At 36.8% G+C, this 23,143-nt stretch overlaps 1 protein-coding gene and 1 non-coding gene across 2 annotated transcripts in view; one reads left to right on the forward strand and one right to left on the reverse strand.

Annotated features, from left to right (window-relative positions):
- The window catches only part of LOC142341442 (uncharacterized), a 57,798-nt gene that overhangs the window by 32,802 nt on the left and 1,853 nt on the right, over positions 1-23,143 (forward strand). Inside the window, exons 5-6 of the mRNA XM_075392384.1 lie at positions 11,261-11,602; positions 22,645-23,062. Coding sequence (XP_075248499.1) covers positions 11,261-11,602; positions 22,645-23,062 — 760 coding nt within the window. The remainder of the gene's footprint in view (positions 1-11,260; positions 11,603-22,644; positions 23,063-23,143) is intronic.
- On the reverse strand, positions 22,355-22,427 carry Trnak-cuu (transfer RNA lysine (anticodon CUU)). The gene has a single exon. It is a non-coding gene; the product is annotated as a tRNA-Lys (tRNA).

Consider the following 23,143-nt stretch of genomic DNA (forward strand, 5'->3'; position numbering starts at 1 on the left):
TTACTTAATTGAATTGACGAGTTAGATCCAAACATAATTGTCCCTTTCCTCTGAACAATTTCCACCCCCATGACATCAAATATAAGAAACATTTCTAGGCAAAATTTTCTCTTTGTGGCTCCTAAATAGAATGAACGTATCCTGGCTTTGAATGGTTTTCCATCTCAGGTTTTTGGCTGGAATAATTTTGATAGCATTTAAACCAAGCAGCTCAAAAAACCATGAGACCTAGGAAGCTCGGCGGGTTCAAACTACCTTAGATTTTTGCAAATTTTTGAACCGTGAAATTGCAGCTTGAGTTTGAGGAACAACTAACTTGAAAAAAAACCTTGGATCATTCAGTTGAAAGATACATTCAGCTAAATTTTACATTTTCGAGTGTATGACAACGACGCAAATTTTTTTCCATGCTATCGAAACCTGGAAAAAATGCCGGCATCCTCATCACTAAAGAAGTACACTTTTACTGACCGAGGTTAGTCCTTGCAAATATTTTTCAGAAGACTATTAGCATGTTTTCCAAGAACGCTCAATGCCTTATGAACATTTCGGCATCGCTTCAGGTTCCTTGATTGTACCTTGAGCAGTACTCAGCAGCCCAAAATATGCAAATTCAAAACAAAATGCCGAAAATCACCAAAGCGGTCCTTTCCTTTTAACTTGTTCACATAAATGTCTCTTCGTGTGGAAATTGAAAGACTGGCAATCTGTGCCATAGATCTCAGCAGAATTTTCAAAAAAAACAACATGATTAAACTTTGCGTCTCTATTAAATTCTGTTTTACCTCAAGCTCAAACAAAGTTCTGATAAGAGGTCAAGGGCGGAAAAAGCTTTGTAAATCAGGCCCCTCTATTGGAACACCGTTAAAAACAAGAGGCGCAATATGATAAGAATCCGCTTGAAATCGAATCCTTTCCAAAAATTGAATATCGTATAGTGATTTTTCTCTCTGTTGAGTATTGAACGGGACTTTAACTCTAGTCACCAGAGTTTCTGCTCTTTGCATTAATTGCCCTTTCCTTAAAGTTATCGGAAATTTTGATATTTTACCAATAACCAAAACAATTTGGTGCATTGGGTCAACGGGAGAATTCCTTGGTAGATTCATAATCTTACTTAAATGAGTTGACGACTTAGATCCAAACAAATTGTCCCTTTCCTATGAACAATTTCCTCCCCCATGACATCAAAAGCTAAGAAACATTTCTAAGCAAAACTTTCTCTTTTTGGCTCCTAAATAGAAGGAACGTATCCTGGACTTGAATAGTTTTCCATCTCAGGTTTTCGGGTGGAATAATTTCGATATAATTTAAACCAGGCAGCTCAAAAAGCCATGTGATCTGGGAACCTCGGTGGGTTCAAACTACTTTATTTTTTTTTACCAATTTTTTAACTGTGAATTTGCCGCTTGTTTGAGAAACAAGTATTAACGCGAAAAAACCTTAGATCATTCAGTTGAAAGATACATTCGGCTAAATTTCACATATTCGAGTGTATGGCAACGACGCAAAACATTATCCATGCTATCAAAATTGGAAAAATTGCCGGCATCGTCATCGCTAAACAATTGTACTTTCACTGACCGAGGTTAGTCCTTGGAAATGATTTTCAGAAGACTTGGCATGTTTTCCAACAACGCTGGATGCCTTATGAACCTTTCGTCGATCGCTTCAGGCTCCTTAATTGTACCTTGAGCAGTACTCAGCAGCCCAAAATTAGCGAATTCAAAATAAAATGCCAAAAATCACCAAAGCGGTCCGTTCCTTTTAACTTGTTCACATAGGTGTCTCATCGTGCGGAAATTGAACGACTGCTAATCTGTGCGATAGATCTCAACAGAATTTTCAAAAAACAACTTGATTAAACTTTGATTATTAAATTCTGTTTTACCTCAAGCTCAGACAAAGTTCTGATAAGAGGGCACGGGCAGAAAAAGTTTGGTAAATAAGACCCCTCTATTTGAACACCGTTAAAAACAAGAGGCGCAATATGATGAGAATCAGCTTGAAATCGAATCTTTTCCAAAATTGAATATCGTATAGTGATTTTTCTCTCTGTTCAGTATTGAACGGGACTCTAACTCTAGTCACCAGAGGTTCTGCTCTTTGCATTAATTGCCCTTTCCTCAAAGTTATCGGAAATTTTGATATTTTACCATTAAACAAAACAATTTCGTGCATTGGGTCAGCGGGAGAATTCCTTGGTAGATTCATAATCTTACTTAAATGAGTTGACGACTTAGATCCAAACAAAATTGTCCTTTTCCCCCTGAACAACTGCCACCACATTACATCAAAAGATAAGAAACGTTTCAAAGCAGAATTACTTTTTGTGGTACCTAACATCCTCAAAGCAAAGCTTAACAGTCTCAATATTACTGGTTGACACCGTTGATAAAATGGTACAGAGAGCTTGGCGAGTAAGTTATTAGGTACAGGTAAATTGTTCGCAAAAACTTGAAGGATATCTTTACGGCCGACTATGGACACCTTATGCTTATCGCAGATCGTTTCAAATTCAGTAATGAACTTCTCTGTTGAAGAAGTTGAGCCAGCAAACATCTCTATATCCTCCTCCTGAAACATAAAAGTGTTATGTACTCAGCGTCAGAGCGACAATCCTTAAATTTATTTCCTGTCAGATCTAATCCCTCAAGGTCGAGCAAAAAAAGTTTTTTCAAATGCGCAAAAAACTGAATACATGAACAGAGCTGCACGCTCTATTGAGAAGAGTCCCTCCTGCTGGTCAACCAGTCCCAATTGAGCCGCACCTTGTCCAACCTCTTCTGTCCTCTCTTCGTTATCGGTTTAATACTGTCTTGAACAAAATTTCAGATCAGCGCACGGAGGCTATACTGTCAATCATACATTTTTTTCAACTTCAAGACCGACATTTATAGCGCAGCTTCTAACACGTTTGATCTGAACAAGAATTGTAAAGCAAAACCAAAGAGAGGAATATCGCACATTCATTTAAGTAGAGAGCAATTTGTTGAGTTTGTAAACGCTTTTGGTAATGAGGTCAGGAAACCTTGGATGATTTGCAATAAAATTATGTTTCAGTGAAAAGTTGAACAAGTATCAAATTTGTGCATCAAATAGATTTCGAGCGAGGAGGCAATTTCAGCTGCTTTCAATTTTTTTTAAGATCCTGAGGAGTGTCGTTAGTACAGTTTAAAAATCGACTGATGTTAACAAGATGCTTTACTGCTGTTCAATTTGGTCAGTGTATTGAGTGATCATCATGGAGGTGTGGGTTTTTTTGATTTAGATTCAAAGTAACCAAGAGTCAAATCAACATGTTTCAGGAGCTCCTCAAATCTTTAGAACATGTTCTCACACTTGTCTGAGATTTAGCAATACCGAAATAGAACGTTTAGCACATCAAACTCATTGTAATAGAGGTCACGCTAACGCGCGGATCTGTTGGCTTTTGCCAACATGAAGCATTGTTGGCTCTTGTCCTCTTTATGGATAACAATGGCCAAATAATAACAACTGAAGCTCTGCAGACTGATAAAAAAATCATCGAAAAGCAAGCCTAATTAAAAAGTTTCTCTTTGGGCAACTGTCTACATTAGCTTTTCCCAGAATTGATGCGTAAAATTCTGCTGAAATTGCAGATCCGGTTTGGAAAGACTTATCAAGTCGAGTGTCCTATGAAATTTTAAAGAATAAAATTTCGGCGATCAAAAGCATCAATTAACCAATTCAATAAGAAAATTAAGAAAATCCAATATGATCTTAATGTACCAAATTGTTTTTTGAAGCTTCCAAGCACAAGTAAACGCGCATATAAAAACCCATTTCCGATGCGTAAACAAAAACCAAGGTTAACATTTTGTTGGCCATCAAAGAAAATTTGCTTTCTTAACCCAAATGTAATTGTAATGACTGCATAGAAACGGGAGCCAAGAAAAACAATTTAGACAGAACTTCTGTTCAATGGATATCAAAACCAGAAGTAATACAGTTGAGTGTAATAGAACAAAATATTTAGCTTAGCTTTTACACCAAGACATCGCAAATAGAGAACTCAAAGTTTTATTTTCACAAAATTACTAAAGCACATGACTCCATATCATTTTAAGTTGCTCAATCAGTCAAAAAATTTCCCATTCCTCCACAAACTTTTATTTTCATTTTTCTCGAGCTGCAAATGTATTGACAACCACATCATGAACTGAATTCAATTTCTGGGCAGGTGGAACAAATTGCTCATTATTCGTCTTTGCTCCGTATTAGGGAGAACCACACTCGTCTGGGTTCGATACCTTTTAACACCAGATTGAGCCACAAATTTTTTTTAAGTCTCTGCCGATTTGTCAACCTTCGTTGTCACTTTGATTTGCTTAATGGATTGGCATCCCTTTTTAATGCTTCCACCAGTTTCTTGTTTGTTTACTGTCGTCGTTTGGGTGGTGGAGCAGCTCCATCTGACATTGCGAAAATTCCGCGACTCCTTATCGTTGCAATTCTTTCGCTTTAATCTAGATTTCGAAAATAAGGAAAGTTTGTCTCTGCTGCCAGTTAACCTTTCATTTAAATTGGGATTTGGGGGGGGGGGGGTCAATATTTAACCCAATAAAAGGAAGCGCGGAAGATTGCTTTTCACGACTTGCTTCTTTATCTCGGCCAAAGTCTCATTTTTTTGCACCGCTGAGAATTCCGGCGCGCCTATTCCGTTTTCAACTGCGGGCTCGACGTGCTTATTGGGTCAATATTTAACCCAATAAAAGAAAGCGCGGAAGAATTGCTTTTCATGACTTGCTTCTTTATCTCGGTCAAAGTCTCACTTTTTTGCACCGCTGAGAATTCCGGCGCGCCTATTCCGTTTTCAACTGCGCGCTCGACGTGCTTAACAGCAAGTGCTACCTCCTCTTCAGTGCTCTCAAAAGGTTTTCAAATTGTTTTGCAGAGAAGCAAGCGCAAAAGTTGAAAGCTTTTTTTTCAGCACAGCTAGTGAATGATTTTGTAGACCTTGATTGAAGACAGATCACACATGAAACGGTTACTCTGATGCAGCAAAAATTAAACCGGTCTTACAAATTGGAGACACGCGCTGACCGAAATAGAAAGAAAACCTTAAGGGAGCAACGATCGTCTCAACAATGGGAAGGTCAAACAGGCGTAAAGAAACAACAGATTCACGCACGCACAAACTTAAATAAATACCAAAGAGAGACATAACAAATAGGATGACTGAATGGCTGGGGGGGTTCACATTATTGCATCAGTTTACATTATTGCTGGTTTGACCTTCGCATTATTGACTTTCGAATTTACGTAAAAAGATAAGATGTCACAGCATTGACCAGTGAAGTACGTCTTACGCAGTCCCGACTGCAACACAGATAGCAATATATAGTTCATAGTGATTCACTATAAATGGACGTGGCGTTGAAAGCCTTTGCTCTCTCTGCCAACTCCATTCATGGAACTCAAGCAAAATGAACAATCAACTTTAGCAAAATGAACTCAATCGCACTCGAAAGAAACTGAACAGTGCATCTTTTTGGACCAGAACCATGCAAGGGCATGTGAAAAGGATTAATAAAGTACATAGTTACTACCCCGTAGCCAAATGGCTAAGATAAGTGCTTCCCACTCATAGGGTCAACGGTTCGATCCCCCGCTTAATCCGTTTTTTTTCAATCCAAAGCTCCCCCATCACCCGGCTAATACCTGCTGTTCAATGATGCTCGTAAACATGCGCTTCCGGAGGGCCCCCTAAACATGCAGAAGTTTTGTCCCATTTTAGAGCCCAACACGTTTAGTATATAGAAATACACCGTTTTAGTTTATAGAAAGCCTGTCTTTTTTCGACGCCAGTCTTCGAAGGAACGAGAAAACCTTTTCAGCGACACCAAAAGAGTTTAATTGTTGGGGAAATGAGAAACTGAAAAGTTCTTATGGTCTTGAAGGGCCATCCAAACAAAAACCAATTGTATAAGACAAAACAAGAATGCAAACTATTGACTGTAAAACCAAAAGCTTTCTGAAATTGAGATTCAAAAGGAACAGCAATGAGTTAAAAGTTGGTTGTTCTCCTTCCAACTTGGTGGAATTGACTTTATAAACCTTTTTATAAATAGTTAAACTTCAAAACATAGCTCGCGTTTTTGATTAACTTGCCAGAAAAAAAATAAATTGTAAGAAATTTGGAAGTCCCTGCCAATTGTTGCGAAAATTGGCAATTCAAAACCAACTTCTTATTGCTGAATTTTAAGAACATCTAATTGTTTTCATCTAAACAAATTAATAGCATCTTGAGGTAATGACTTAACAAAATTGACTTTAGAAGTACGCTTGCAATTAGTGACCATTGTGCAAGACAAAAGTGCAGATCTGTAAACTGCTTGCGATAACTTGTAAACTCTGCCGAAAATCCGCCAGCAAAAATCCGTCTTTTTCAAAGTAAAGCCAAACATACAATACAAGCCAAAATTAGAGTCGTGTATCAATAATGCTCAGAGTCACTAGTTTTTTCCCGAAGAAGTTAAAATGTGCAAGGTCTTCTTAGTTTTGCTTGATGAAATGAGAGGAATGAATTTTTCTTCGTCCAACGTACATCTTTCCGAGCAAGTTTGAGGTAATCGTTAGTTTAGCGGTTTAACAATGTCATAGCGCACATCTGGCCTATGAATTAGACCAACAACTCTGGTATCAGTTTTCCACTCATGAGGCACATCGCAAAAGCATACAACTTTGCTGCAGTTTTTCGGGTACAATCCAGCTCCATTCAGGGTTTAGGGGAAATGTCATTATTCCCCAGAAAAAAAAATACCGACGTCATATTTCAAGAAAAGTAGCGTCTTCGGCGTTTAGGTGTTTGCCGCTATGACCCGGTCGGCATCTGAGCTAGACATTGTCTGAGGTAGACATCTGAGGTAGTATTTTTGTTTTTAGGTATTAGTTGTTGCTATTTCTAAGTGAAGTGTTTTAACATCAGCACTTGTCGACAGCAAATTGTGGTGATCCCTATGTTGCTTGTTCTTTTATTGCTCTCAAACAAAGGTTTTAGGTTTATTTTCTGTCGGACTTTTTTAGAGGACTTTCCTTTTTGTGTGATCGATTTTTTTGTCTGATGCTCTGACTTTTCGACTGTTTCTTGTTTTTCTTATTTTAGCGTGAACTAAATTGGTCTCTGTCAGAAGTGAAGCCACTATCTTAGCTTGCGGCAGTATAGTATTTGAAGTCAAATTTAAATGCGGCACTATTGGTCTTTTTTTCTTTATATTTTATTTTAAATCTTAAAAGGGGTCTATAATAAACTCTAACACATTTGTTAAGCCCTTCGATGGTATTATAGCGCCTCGCGGCTAAATAAGTTGATTTCTTCAATTGATACATGTGGTTAATTGCTCTCGAACGAATTTTGTACTAATTTTTGTAAATGTGTGTGTGTCTTTTTGTGCTGACTTCTTGCTTGGCCATTTTGTACTTTTTTGTTCATGAACGATCTGCACTTTGAAGCAATTTTCTTTTTTTTGTGTTATCTCTATTGCTCTCTATCCGAAACGAGGTTTGCTAAAATAATAGCGATTAAGTAGCAAACCGCAATAGCTTTATGGATTAGATTTTATACTGAAGTCCTGGAGGTCGCGGGTTCAAACCACTATGAGGGCGGATCTTTTTGCCCATAAAAAATTTCTAAACTACACCCCCTGAATTAAAATGCCCACCGTCTGTCGTCTGAGATCAATTAATCCGACGTTAATCGGTGTTTTTTTGAGAATTTGGCTTTCTATTTGCGGGTTTTGAGACATAACTTATGTCTCTTCTTCTTCAAAATCAACTTTGAGATCGTTTTGTCAGCCTAAAGGGCCCCAATATACGACACTGCTTACATTGTCTGTTACCAACGCGTCTATAAGGAAGAATTGAAATAGAGCTTAATTGATAATAAGTTGCATTAAAGTCCCGGACCTATTCTGTTTCGGCCCTTGTATTAGTGATTGGCGATTAATGAAAGTGCAGATAAATACATCCCCAACTGTTGGCTTGTCAGAAAATTTGATGTTTCCGAAATCAACCGTTGGGCTAATTCAAGCGTTTTAAGAATTAGTTCTTCTATTATTAATAGCCGCCGTCAGCCTCTCAATGGCTATTATTTAGGCGCTGTCCTTTTTTACGACTCGAAGAGGTGTATTGGTTTTCTATCGGTGTTTTTTACAGGAGTTTTGTTCATGCGGCATTTTGACCTAAAAGCGAAAGTGAGAAAAGCTGTCACGGTCAACAGATTTTTTCAAAGCGAGGAAAGTTTTTCGATCATGCGCTGAGTTCATTGAATGACTTTCTGACTTCGAAAAGAGTTTTTAAGAGACTGGCGCAAATAGCTAACCGTTTTTGGCCGTGTTTCGTCCATTCGGCTCATTTTTTTTAAATTGTAGTTTCGTTTTTTTTGTGGAAATAGTTTTTGATCGATGCTGCATTAATACGTAAATTTATGAAATTTATACCGCAAATTATTGCTTAGCCGTACAATTCTTTTCAATTGTAAAATGGCGACATATTTTTCGACTTTCTGCTAATTTTTACATTTTTTTCTTAATTTTTGTTTTTGGATCTGAGAGAGGGCTTTTTTCTTAAAAATCAGTGTATAATACAACGCTCGTTCTGCAGTTCTTGCATTGAACACCTCTTTTGAACGTGAGGTCTTCTTCGGTTTATAAAATTGTACACTTATTAGTCAGTTTTTTTGCGATTTTTGTCCAATTTTCCTTGTTTTTTGTTCGTTTTTGGTTTTAAATCGTAGAAATATCTCTTTGTGCACAATCAGTGGTTTAATTTCGTGTTGTGGAAAACGGAATTAGTTTTTGACGTTTAATGATTGAAATTGAATGAAAATTTGTTTTTTTTAATTACTATTTTAGTATATTTTTTAAATTTTAATATTTTGACCATTTTTTGCAAATCTTTTTAATTTCTCGAACCTCTCTAACCTTTTTTTTCATTTTTTTATTTATACAGAAAGATGACAGTGTCTTGTTTTAAGGAAATGCTGAATTTCTATATGTACTTATTATTTGATCGATATTGTGTGTATTTGATAAGGAGTGTATTTGAAACAGGACTTAAAAAGTCAATGCTTCATGTCAAGTTTAAGGTCAAACGGCTGAAGGAGCAGCAAGAAGAAAGAGATTGGTTTTCCATTCATGTCTTTTGCGAAAGATGCAGTAAGAGAAAACTAGGCGTGAAAAAACTTTCGCTTAGCGAGTGGAATTTTTTTGATCACGTTTGGTTTTAAAGCAGTTTTTTAGTTTTAATTTAATTTTTTCTATCAAAGGTGTTTCGCACAGATATTTAATCTAGTAATTGTGTGTTTGGAAGTAGTGTTGACCATATGAAGCAAATATTACACTTCAAGATAATATTTTTAGCTGTTTTACCATTTTGTCTTTTTTAATCTTTTTTTAGCATTTTTTTGTATTCTGCTTCTTTTTTTGATCTCAGTTGCGGATTTTTGTGGTTGAAATCAGTTGTCCTAGCAGTCTTGCTGGTTTTTTTTGTTTCGATCAATTTTTCAAATATTTTGGTTGATGAAAATTGGCTAAACTTGGGCAATTTTTTTGCTGGTTTTGATGTTTTTCATGGTTTTCGCCTATTTCTGATCTTACGCTTCTCGCTGTATAATTTCTCGGTTAATTCGTAGCTAAGAGGTATTCTATAAGTGTTGCTACTATGTGTTGACAGTTCATGTCTAGACTTGGCACTTTTGCCCTAAATTCAATTAGACTAATTTCTTTTATTTGGCTTTGTCCATTTTTTTCTCCTGCTTATTGGATGAGTGACCGATCTAGCAGAAGTTATGAAAGTCTTCTGCTCAATACTTTCCGGGAAGAATTTTGAAATGTTAGGAGGGCTCTATAGACTTGAATGAATTAAACAATTTTCCTATTTTTCTCATATTGTTTAGCACCTCTCTGGTATCTATTGGATGGGTGTCTGTTTAGTACTTATCCGTCAATTATTGGATGGGTGTCTGTTTAGTATTTCTCCGTCAATTATTGGATGGGTGTCTGTTTAGTACTTCTCCGTCAATTATTGGATGGGTGCCTGTTTAGTATTTCTCCGTCAATTATTGGATGGGTGTCTGTTTAGTACTTCTCCGTCAATTATTTGATAGGTGTCTGATGTAAGAGAGAACGTAATTAACTTGTTTTAATAATGGTTCGGACATTGCTTTTAGAATTCGTAGAGATATTTTTAGAGAGGTTTTCGATTCTGACCGTCATCTCCTTTCCCTTTCCTCGAGTTTCTCAACCCATTTAAGAACCTGTCCGTCAATTGTTATTTTTATTTTTCTAAACTACTTGTTTTATAGGGTCCTTTACTAATTGTTTTTTCAGTCCCGACTGGAATTAAATTTTATCAGATGGTGTATTAGTTTCTGTGAGGGTGTTTTATCATGATTTTTTCCTGTTGTTATTTCAAAATGCTTAGCGTAGTCATGTAGAATGTACGTTAGGACGGCGGGGATGGTCACTTTTGTGCTTCGAGTCGTTTCCGGATTTCTTCCGGCTAGGTTTTTTAACTCGCTTTACCTTTTGATCACGATTTTGGTTTTACATAATTCACGATTTTCACGATTGACGTCTGACTTACTTCACTCACTATTACAACTGAATGGAGTTAAAATTCGTTCACGCAAGGAGTTACGCAATGAGGTGAATACTGTCGAAGTCAAAAGAGCAAATCAAAAGAAACGTGATAAACTGATATAGCCCGGTCATTGAGTCTTTGGGAAATAGGTTATCCAAGTTCATTAGAGTGTTTGCTAGATGACATTGGTATTAAGTTTATTAGATTTCAGTTTAGAGGCTGAATTAAGTAATGTTTTATAATCTGACTAAAACTGCTCGCCAAATTATAACTTTTTGACACTGAAAAAAAGGGAAAAAATTAGGTTAATTTGACTTTTTCTGTTCCAATCCCAATGTGCATCAAGCGCGTCAACGGTGGCTCTTTTCCGGCAATCTGCCGGCTTTGTTTAAATTGGATCTTTTCCGTTTTTCCCCACCAGCCCCAGTACGTTATGCTCCCCCAGTGCCATTACATAGTCTCTCATTATGTAAAAATGAACGTGCGTCGGGGGGTTGGAAATAATATGATCCATTAAATTTTACTATTTTGGACGTAATGTTTTTGTAGATTATGATCTGTAAAAGCCTCTCTTGTCATAATTGATCTGTTAGTTCATTTCGCTCTGAGTTGTACTTGTTGGTGATAAATGTTCTGAATCTGTTTGATGTTTCAGTTGGTCGTCAAAAAGATCTTGCAATTTGACTCTGAAAATGTGGGCAACAACTACAACGTCGCAGAGAAACTGGTCACTAATGTCATCTGTAGATGTCAAGTGGCAGGAGTTCGTTCAGACAATACATCTGCAATCGTAATTTTTTTCGAAGACAAACGGGAAGCAATTGCTAAGGAACGAGATAACGATGGCAAGATTGATGTCATTGATAATGTGTCCGCTGACATCCACAGTAGTGATGATGGCGATGACAATGACGATGAAGTCATTTTCTATGACTCAAACCAGGAAATGGATGAGAATTCCGAAAACCAGGAGTTTGTAACGCCGTCTTGTAAAGAGGTCAGTCTATAATGGGGAAAGGCCTGCCTCAGGGCACACCTGTTGACTTAAATTGGGTCAATTGGCTACGCTCAGTGTCCTCCTGTGAGAAAAAATTATTTAACAGGATGTATAACATGCTGCCATAACAACGAAAAAGTTTTTCGCTATGTGTAAATTAGACTGTTGCCTTTTGACTTTCTAGTTAACATTTAATCGGATCGAGATCGATTCATTTGTTTACTTGGAAATCATGAGGTCTCATCCCCAAAAACTTGCATGTCTCCCTACGTTTTCTGCTAAGGATTAAGAAAGATTTTTATAGCTGCAAAGCTGTAAGCTGAGCGTAGCTATATTGCGGTGCTCTTGGTTTTTTTTACAATTCAAAGAATTTGAATTGTATTGGGGCGCTGTCTTTTTACAATTCAAAGAATTTGAATTGTATTGGGGTGCTGTTTTTTTTAAGATCTGTTCACACATTTTCATGATTTTTGAAGTCAAATTGGAGTAGTGATTTTGGTCACGCCGAAACAGGAAATGGAGCTGAAAAGCGAGTGGTTTTGCGGCGTAAATTTTTTTTGCTCTAATTTTAAAGTAGAGTGAGAAAACGGTGTTTGAACAAAAATTCGGTTTCTCGGTAGTGGTTTATTGTTCACATGCGGCAATTTCACTCTAATTTTTTACTGTTTTTTCGATTTTCTGGAGCGGATTTTTTTCTAGATGGTTTTCCCAACCTATTTACAGCTTATTCTAGGCCTTGTTTTTTTGTTTGAATTAAATTTTCATTGCTCGCTAGTGGTTGTTTTTGTTCACATGCGGCATTTTGACATTGATTTTCTGTTTAATAGCCGCCCTCATCTTCTCAGCCGGCTATTATTGCGCTCGTATTTTTTTTTTACTTGGTCAAACTTTTTTTCGCTTTTCCATTTTGCCGCTTTTTCGACATTTTGCGTGAAATCTTTTTGACTTCTCAAGGCTAGTTTCTCTCTTCTCTCATTCTGCTAAAAGTGAATTTAAACATCAGTTGCTAAGCAAAGCAATTCAAAATGAACAGAGTCGGTATAAAAAATTGAAGTCAGAAATAGAAACGGGATAAACCCATAAAGCCCAATTTTAGATGCCCGCTATTTGAACGTCGTTCCTATAAGTCTTAGTTACCACCTCTAATGCTTATTGGTGTTGATAGTAGCCCCTGTAGCCCCTCTCTAAGAAACAGAAGTATTTTCAACTACGAAATGCCATCAAAATAAATTGGACTTATAAAATATTTTTGTACAATAATCTTTTTTTTTTCAATATATTCTATTCGTTCAATCCCAATCATGCTTATTGGAATCAACGGCGGCTATTTTCCGGCAATCTGCCGGGTATGTTTTTTTTTATCTGAATTCTTTTAAAATGATTTTCTCAATTCACTCATAGTCCATTCTAGGTCTAGTTTTTCTGTTTAGTCAATGAAAATTCTTTGAATTGTACGTCAGGACTTGTCCTGCTATGTTTTTTTTAAGATCTGTTCACACATTTTCATGATTTTTGAAGTCAAATTGGAGTGGTGATTTTGGTCACGCCGAAACAGGAAATGGAGCGAAAAAGCGAGTGGTTTTGCGGCGTGAACTTTTTTCGCTCTTATTTTGAAGTAGAGTGAGAAAACTGTGTTTGAACAAAAATTCGGTTTCTCGGTAGTGGTTTTTGTTCACATGCGGCAATTTCACTCTGATTTTTACTGTTTTTTTCGATTTTTTGAATCGGATTTTTTTCTAAATAGTTTTCGCAATCCATTCACAGCTCATTCTGGACCTAGTTTTTTGTTAGAATCAAAATTACATATCTCACTAGTGGTTTTTTGTTCTCCCTAGCAGCATTTTGACATTGATCTTTTGTTTTTTTTTTTTCATCTGATATTTTTTAAGAAATGATTTTCCCAATTCACTCATTGTCCGTTCTAGGTCTAGTTGTTTGTTAAGTCAATGAAAATGCTTTGAATTGTACGTCAGGACTTGTCCTGCAATGTTTTTTTGTCTCGTCGTCTGACGCTCTTTTTTCGTTTTACATTTGCTCACACAGCAAAGCTGAAAAAGTCAAATTTTCTGAATGACTTCTTCCTCTCACTAACGGCATTTGCGCGCGTGACGTCATTTCTCACTCGCTTTAGCGAAAGTTTTCAGGTTATTTGCGTGATTAGATTTTGATCATACGTGACATACCTCACTCAATAAAATGACTTTTGCACTTTAAAACTTAAGTTTAATTTGAATTTGTTCAAGGTCAAAGGAACTCCTATGTGCAGTAAAGGTCCCTAATAAGAGGCTTCTATGGAATGAATTTTAACTCGCTTTATTATTTTATCGCTGAATGTTTTTTAGCCTAGTTTTTTGAGCGGCGTCGATTTTTTTTTTCAATTTAGATCTGTATCTGTTTTTATCTGAATTATATGGCACGCAGGTCTATTCTTTCGCAGCTATTCCGGCAATCTGCCGGCTATGTTTAACTTTCGTATTTCCATTACACCTGTCTCCGTTTGCAACTCCTGTGATATGGACTTATCTCAACCCCCCTCCCCCTAAATACTGTTATTCTACTATAAAGCACGATTTATGGTTTCATTTCATGGGGCTTTAATGGGTAAGAATCAGATTATATTAGATTAAATTTGAATTTCTGAACGCTGAATAAAAAGTACAGTGCATTGGCACAATCAGCGCTTGAAAGACATTCAAATGGGTGGGAACCTGTCGAGTGATGTCTTTTTACAAGAATATTGAAAAAAGAAGCATAACATGACGAGATAGAGATTACTGACCCCTACCAGAATTGTTTTAAGAGGAATTGGTTATTTTTTATGTAATTATCCCGAAGTGCAGGGTAAAAAGTTCTGTTTCAGATAGCGTTATTAAATGTTAGATGTCTAGTTTTGGCAAAAAATATTGGAAAACTTCTTCACTAATTCAAATTTGTTGATCGTGTATTGTTCAAAAAATAGTGTGGGGATTTTCGTCAAAGAACCCTGGAAATCACCTTAACTAGTTCATAGACGTGGAATTCTTGTGTCTAAAAAGTTTGCAGGTCTTTGACCTTGAAACGCTTTCAAAGAATTTCGATGACCTAAAGTAATTAAGATATAATTTTGTGACCAATTTAATTTTTTATTACAGTTGTATTCGCAATTAAGACCATTAGTTTTGTACAGGAGCTGCGCGACTGTAAATTTTTTGGAACTGAAATCAACTTTTTATCTTTTTAAACTTCTTTGTCATTTCTTTGTTGTTCTACAAAGTTATGTTTTTGGGCCACACAATTGACTTTTTTGATGACTTCTACTGCTTGGCAGTTAAAATTTGTGTTCGTGACGTCTTTTCTGCTTTTAGGTCAATTGTGTAACCTAACTGATTAAAAAAAACATCTGAACTCACTTATGGAACTTTAAATTTTGTGAACATTTACTAATTAAAGGTCAATAGTGTGCATCTAAGTAGTGCCAAAGTTATATGCCCTAATTCCTGAGTAATAGAGTCTTGAGTTTTTAATATGGAATACTGATTTTGAAAAAGCTCCATTAGGGCTTTTTCCTTGTAGAGCAAATGTGTCTCATAAAAATGAAGGTCTGAATCTAACCCAGATAGTCTAGTGGTCTATTAAAAAGCTGGTTATCGATCTGTCAATCTTATATCTTTAGTTGTTTCAATTCATGGTAGGCCACAAGCGGCTATTTGTCGGCAATCTGCCGGCTATGTTTAATATTGAAATTCGAATTTTTTGTCATCTTAATCTGATTCTTCATGATTAACTTTGAGCTGGTTTTTCTCCATCCAGTCTCATTTTTTATGGAGATCTTGTTCTACGTTCTCGTCTCCTTCTTTTAGAGAGCAGTATGTTGACTTACCGTCTGTAGGCAGGGCTGTAGTCCTTTTTTTGCACACAAGCGCAAGATCAGGTCAACATAAATCAAAAGAGAATTGGTCCCATTATTGATTCTTGAGGAACACCGCGTTTAATATCTCATGTTCAACAGTATCAAAGGCTTAACTGAGGTCAAGGAACACAACTCGATGATTCATTATTCTTTTTGATATCGCATAATTCCACAATTGAGCAATTGTTTTGATAGTACTTCGTTTACTTCTGAACCCGTACTGATAAGGTCCTAGAACTTAATATTTTCTAACAAATGACATAACGCCTAGAAAAATTAATGTTTTAACACGTTGTACCATTTCTTATGCCAACAACCCGCAAAAGAGGCATGGGTCTCTAGTTGTTTCGCAGCCTTAGCCGTTTTCAGTATTTCAGGAAATTACCGGAGATCGAGACGTTTATGTACAAAAAACGTTAAATAGTTTTCAGTATTACATTCAGTATTACGTTACTGATTTCAAACATATCAGCAGATCTTTTGTTATTCTGACCATTTGTTTTATAAACTTCAGTGGGATTGGTGTCTCAGAAGTATAATTGATTTCGGAACATTCTTCATACTTGAATGAATTCTGTCTGTGCTGCTGCTCTGCCATCTCTTGGCCCAGCTTAAGAGATTTGTCATTTAGTACACTTGGTCCATCTTTTACTTCACCAGCTTGAACAAGGACTTGTTATGAGTTTCACTTCCTGTATTTTGTTCGTAAAACAATCATTAACATTTTTCGTATGGCTGTAGCGGAAAATGAAAATTGTACAGTTAACATTTAAAGTTAAACACCGAAAATGAAGCTGGGGCAACTGCATTAGGTTGTAATTATAGCGCAAATTTTGGAGCTGTTTGAGTTGTTATCCTTTTCTAATCCTCTGTGCTTTAGAAAAGTTGACCATGATTTTTGTAAGACTGCGAAAAGCAGGTTTTAATTTTTTTTGTATAATAGCCGCACAGCGACAGCTGGGGCTAATTTTGGCCTTCTTTTGGTTTTTTTTTATTTCGTCGTCGCGATTTTTGTTACGACCATATGACGTAACAATCTGCTTTTTGTTCATTCGTTCATGCAATTTCAATTGAAGTGCGTGCGTGACGTCATTTTTTGCTCTTAGAGAAGCGAGTTCTTTTGTTTATGTGCGTGATTAAATTTTTGGTCACACTTGACTTACCCCACTCTCAGGAATGACTTCGAAAATGCACTTTGAAATTGACTTTTATTTAGTTTAGTTCAAAGAGATAAGGTCAAATGGGTGTGTGTCACTCTAAATGAAGGTTATTAGAGAGCAGCTAGTAGAGGCAGCAAAAACTTATACAGATTTTAAATCAAAATATAACATATCAGACTTCAATGGAAAGACGAATTTTTTTGGTCATGTCTTTTTTTAATGTTTTTGGAGACTGCAGATCTACGAAGCTATTGCGGCTATTTTCTGGCAATCTGCCAGCTATGTTCTTAGTATGCTAGTACTTGCGTTTTCAAATCAATTTTTTTGTTTAAATTTAAACAAGCAGGCCCGCAAAACCGTAACATGAAAATCGTTTACATGAAGAGGTTTAAAAGAAATTAAGGTTTCTGTTTCGCACCGACTCGGGCTCGAACTCATACCCCTCGCTTAACAGCATAGTCCTCGCCACTTACGCTAACTATGCGTATTGCACTTGTCCTTTGCTCTTTCTACGGCAAATTTCTGGACAATTGCGTTTGTGACTCGCTGGTTTTTGCTATAACGGATGCTTATCCTATGGAGGACAGAGAAAACTGTTTGATTTTTCCAATTCAGTCTGTCTGAAACGCTTGGTTTCATCTGTTTTGGCCTCTCGTTTCTGGGGTTGAGTACTGGTGCTCAACTGTTTTTCTTGATCGTTTAATTTGAGAAGAGAAAAATAGAAATAAACAGGGGAAAAAGAGAAAGAGAGACACCGAATCAAGGAAAGAAGAGATAGATAGAGAAACGGAACGGAGGAAAGAGATGAAAGAGGGAGGACGGAACATACATTCGGAGCGAGAGAGAGAGAGAGAGAGAGAGAGAGAGAGAAATTAAGAAAGGAAAGAGTGAGAAAAATGATTTGTTTAGGGAATCCTAACTGGAAAACATACTAACTGGAAAATCCCTGTGGTTTACGAAAAACCATCGTTCAAAGATTTGAAATGGAAAAAAACACAGAAAAGACCCGGCGAATGGCAAGAAGAATTGCTACAAAGAGAAAACAATTGGCATTTTTCATCCCTCAGACGCGCGAGCGCACACACGTACACGGAAACATAAACCAACTCGCCTGGCATGGTGCTGATTAAAAACGTTCATGTCTACAAAAGGGAAGGTACCCAACGCGTTCGAACCCTCGAACCTCAGAATAGCAGTTCTCTATCTTACCAACTGCGCTATAAATACTACAAGCAACTCGTTCTCACAAACGCTTTATTTCAGATTGAGAGCATTTGAGATCACGCGAAAATCAAAATTTAAAGCGTGAAAAACTTAGTTGGAAGCTAAGAGTGTTGTAGAATATCGCAGAATCTATACAGCTAAAACTTTGCAGAAAAACACACGTTTACAATAAGAACTTCGAACTCAGTTCGGGAACAGTTAAAAACACGTAGTACCCAGGATATCAAATCCTCTCTCTGGGCGAGCATACTTTCAAGCCCTCTTAGCCTTGTGGTAACTGCACCTGACTAACAGTCTTTTGTCGCAGGTTCGGTTCTCACCCATCTACTTTGAAACTTATAGGTCGTTGACCTCTCTCTATATGTTTCCTTAACCATGCTGCTCAGTGCGGCTCATAAACACGCGCTTCGAAAGGCCCCTGGAACATGCAAAAATTTTGTCCCATTCTAGAGCTCACGCATTTAATATAAAGGAAGGATTATCATTTCTCAACCCTCAAACAAACTTAGGAATATAAAACGACTCAGCATCGTAAGACGTGCTCTCGAACAACAGGCGGCATGGTTATAATTAGAAGTTTTCATGTCTACAAAAGGGAGGGTACCCGACATGGGTTCGAATCTTCGACCCTCAGAATAGCGGTCATCCATCTTACCAACTGCGCTATAACGACTAAGTACCACCGTTTCTAGCAATCGCTTTTATAGTATAAATGACATATTTCAGATTGAGAGCATTTGAGATCACACAAAAGTCAAAAAGTTAAGCATGAGAAACTTAGTTGAAAACTAAGAGTTTTCTAGAATAGCTCCGAATCTGTAAAACTAAAACTTTGCAGAATTAAAACATGTTTACAATAAGAACTTCAAGCTTAATTCGTGAGCATTTCAAAAACACCCAGGAAATTAAATCCTCCATCCGGGTGAGCATACTTCCAAGCCCTCTTAGCCTCGTGTTAACTGCACGTGACTAACATTTTTCTGTCCCAGGTTCGGTTCTCACCCATCTATTTCGAGTCTTTTAGGTCATTGACCTCTCTCAAAATGTTTGCCTAACCATGCTGCTCAATGCGGCTCTTACAATGCGCTTCGAGAGGCCCCTTAAACATGCAAAAAAAATTTCCCATTTTAGAGCTCATGCGTTTGATAAACAGGATTAACATTTTCACCCCCAAACACAAACAGGAACATAAAAAACAGCGTCGCAAGAAGTGCTCTCGAATAACAGCCGGCATGTTTTTGATCAGAAATTTTTGTGTCTACAAATGAGAGGTAACTCGACACGCGTTTGAACCCTCGACCCTCAGAACAGCAGTTCTCCATCTTACCAACTGCGCTATAAATACTACAAAGAAACTCGTTCTCCCAACCGCTTTATTTCAGATTGAGAGAATTTGAGATCACGCGAAAATCATAATGTAAAGCGTGAAAAACTTAGTTGGAAGCTAAGAGTGTTGTAGAATATCGCATAATCTATACAGCTAAAACTTTGCAGAGAAATACACGTTTACAATAAGAACTTCAAACTTACTTCGGCAGCAATTTAAAAAGACGTAGTACCCAGGACAGTAAATCCCCTCTCTGGGCCAGCATACTTTCAAGCCCTCTTAGCCTCGAGGTAACTGCACCTGACTAACAGTCTTTTGTCCCAGGTTCGGCTCTCACCCATCTATTTCGAGTCTTAGGTCATTGACCTCTCTCGATATGTTCGCTTAACCCTGCTGCTCAATGCGGCTTAAACATGCGCTTCGAGAGGCCCCTTAAACATGCAAAAATTTTGTCGCACTTTTGAGCTCACGCGTTTAGTATCTAGGATTAGTTTTTCTTATTAAATGGATACCATTGGTTGTATTAAACTGTATTATGATAAAGGAGGATTCTCTTGCTTTAATTCTGTTGTTCCAATTGTTACTTCGTGCATTGGAGTTTATTCCGGGCAACATTTGTGTTTTTATTTAAAAAAATATTGTTTTATGGTTTAGACTGGTTAGATTGGTTCTCGTTTGCATATTTCAAAAGTTTCCAAATTTTTTGAGTGGCGTCTTTTTGTCTATCTTTGTTTTTAATTGGTTTTTTAATTTTATTTTTAAGCTTCTAAGGCACAGCTTTTTGATGTCTACATTTCTTGGCTTTCTTCCTTGTTTTTTGAGCCAATTTAGTTGAATGTTGTTGATGTTTTCATTGGACACTGTCGGCTTCTTTGATTAAGCTTTAGGCGCTAGGCTTTTAAAAGTAAGTTTCACTTTTCGTTCAAGTTCTGATGTTCATGGTTTAACTTCTAACTTTCTCTATCGCGTTTTCACTTCACTGAATAGGGTTCAGATTTAATTTGAGCAATATTTGCATTGTGGTTAATACGGCTAATGTCAAAAGAAGAGGTGGGTAAACCGATAAATTCCGCAAATTGGTAAGACTTTTTGCAATTTTTTTTACGTTTTGTTAAATCTAATGGCTCAATTTTGTGTATGTGTTATTGATTGTGGACAAAAACAGTAGATAGATTTTTTACTGTTCAAATAATTTTGTCAATTCATAGCTTATTTTTCTGTTTCAATCCGTCAATATTTTTCAGGTATCTTCCACCAAGCTGACGGCTTTGATTTGTTAACCTTTTCTGCAAAAGGCGTTGCTGTTTTTATTGCAAAAGCTGTCAAAAACCTAAGCGAACCTCTTTATTGACAACTGCAAGCTGAGAACTATTGTTCCTTACATTTGTTTTCGACTATTTTTTCTCGGCGTTTTAATGAGGCATAAAAGAAGTTAATTCGTTGTTCTAGCTATTGATATTTGTGACTTTGACGCTACTTGTTATCAATAATAAAATTTTGGGCTTTCTAGTATTTTCCGTTCCTTTTCGTCGTATGGCATAGTTTCAATGTAGACAGGTCCCGTTTTTCAAGTAAGGCATAATTCACCTTTTTTAAGTGCTTTGTTGATATCGAATAGTTTACTGTGAATTAATAGCGATTTTTGTTTTTTTTGTTGCTTAATTTGTCCTTTAATTGTTCTCGAACGACGTTCCGAGCAATTTTTGTAACCATGTGTCTTTTCTATGCCAATTTTTTTGATTGATCATTTTGCTGTAGCTCCTTCTGCCGATTTAACTTCTCGAGTAACTTTTTCACGCTTGACATCTTGATTTTTGCATGTCCTAAATTACTCTTATTCAGAAATTAAAACTGTTGTTAAGATAAGAGCGCTTGTAAGACAATCTTTTACGAAGCCCTTATAGCCGAGCAGATAAAGATTCAGTCTATTACGCCCTCCACGTCCATTTGTGTTTGTCACCTAAAAAGTTGAGGCTATTTAATTTAACCACTTTTGGTCTGTGATTTGACACTATTTCTTTTCATGAAAGTTTATTGAATTTTTATGTTTTACGCGTATTTGTTTCTGCTTGTTTTTTTTGTCACATAATCTGACGGATAACAAGTCTCATTGGTATTGCTATTCAGTAAAATTTACTCTATTTATTCTCTTTGGTTTGTAGCTAGTGTTTTTATTGACTTGGTACCCTTTTTTAAAACGAATTTTTGAATGAGTTTTGGAATCGGGCCTTCAGTTTTACTTTTTATTTCTTTGTCTCTTGATGGAATTAATACAAAGATGTTATGATTTTACGCTTTCTCGGTGTTAAATATTGTAATGTTTTCAAGGATTTGAGTTTTTGAAGTTATTTTTATTCATCTTGAGGTCACTGTTTTTCAAAAATTTTCACCTTTTGGCATATTTCTTAGCTTATTTTTCTTATTTTCTTTGCTTGTTCATTTTGATTTTAATAATTTTGGCACCACTGATTTTCAAAAAACATGTGAAATTTGAAAAATTTCTCTTATTTCTTCGTTTTGATCAATTCTAAGTCACAATTTTGACGCTTGAATACTGGCTCACCTGACTCCGTCTTTCAATGGAGTGTAGTTTATAATTCATTCAACAGTTTATGCGAAAACGTTTGAGCTAAAAGTATGAAATCAAAAGAAACGGGATAAACTAACCCATCAAGCCCTGGTAATGATGTTTAATTTATATGCTTATTTCTCTCCCATTTTAGAGGCTCAATTAACCATGTTGAACGAATCTAATGAAACTTGAGAGCATGTTAGAACACTTTTTCACACTTTCAAAACAAAAATTAGGATGTCTTTATCACTTTTCTTTAACTGTTTCATTTAAAACGTCTGTCAGTGGCGGCATTTTCCAGCAATTTGCTAGCTATGTTTTTGCGTCAGTCTTTTTGTTTTCCGATTTTATGTTTTAATTCAAACAGAGTTAGTTGTTTTTGGTTAGTATTTTTGCAGATGTTTTACTGGAGTGGTCGATTCAATTGTTTTTGGTTCAATTCAGGAAGTAGTCTATCAATTCAAAATTTTCTATGAACTGATTTTGTCATTTCGACTGACGTCCTTGCCCTTGGATCGCAAACAATGCAAAGAGCAGAAGCGCAAACAATGCAAAATATTTTGTGGACCACTGGAAAAGACGCCCAACGTGGGGCTCGAACCCACGACCCTGGGATTAAGAGTCCCATGCTCTACCGACTGAGCTAGCCGGGCTTGACTGCATGCAAGCAAACGATGAGAATACTGTGTACAACACCCCGAGTAATATTATCTATTATTGGGAAGTTTACGTAAACATGGAAATGTGTTATTTGATCGTTTCCATAATGTAAATTATGCACAATGTTATCTTTAAATTATGACTTTTGCTCCAATTTCGGTTTTCAACCCCTGGATAAGTTTTCAGTGTAAAACGTACAATGTTCTTTAGGTAAAACCGTTTCACTCAGTTGACCAAAAGACATTAAACAACGAGAACACGAATCCTGCCATCCAAATTGACAACATCCCTGACCTCCTCAAACAGATTCCCAAATCACACGACCTCATCAATACACCACAGCAACCCTTCGCCAGATCCCAGCCGGTTAATGTGGCTTTGAATGAACAGACGAATATTTCCACCACTCCTGTGCAGTTTAAGCAACAGAATATTGTGATGAAAAGTGGCCAGAAGAGAAGGTCTGAGGCGAGTGAGGGCGTCGTTAGTGAGGACAAGAGTGACCAACCGGCTTCTAAAGTGACCAAGACTGAACCCCGCTGTCATCTAGAGGACCCGACTGGCGTGAAGGAAGCGGAAGCATGCGACGAGAAGACATCCAGTGACAAGCCAGATCATAACGAGTCAGGTTAGTTGGAGTTTTGGGTCTTTCTCATTATAGCCCCCCAGCTTAGTGGTCAGATAAACTATAGCCCCCCCCAAACATGGT

Source organism: Convolutriloba macropyga, chromosome 6 (genome assembly GCF_964194025.1).
Source record: "Convolutriloba macropyga chromosome 6, txConMacr16.3, whole genome shotgun sequence".
Taxonomy (NCBI): Eukaryota; Metazoa; Xenacoelomorpha; order Acoela; family Convolutidae; genus Convolutriloba; species Convolutriloba macropyga.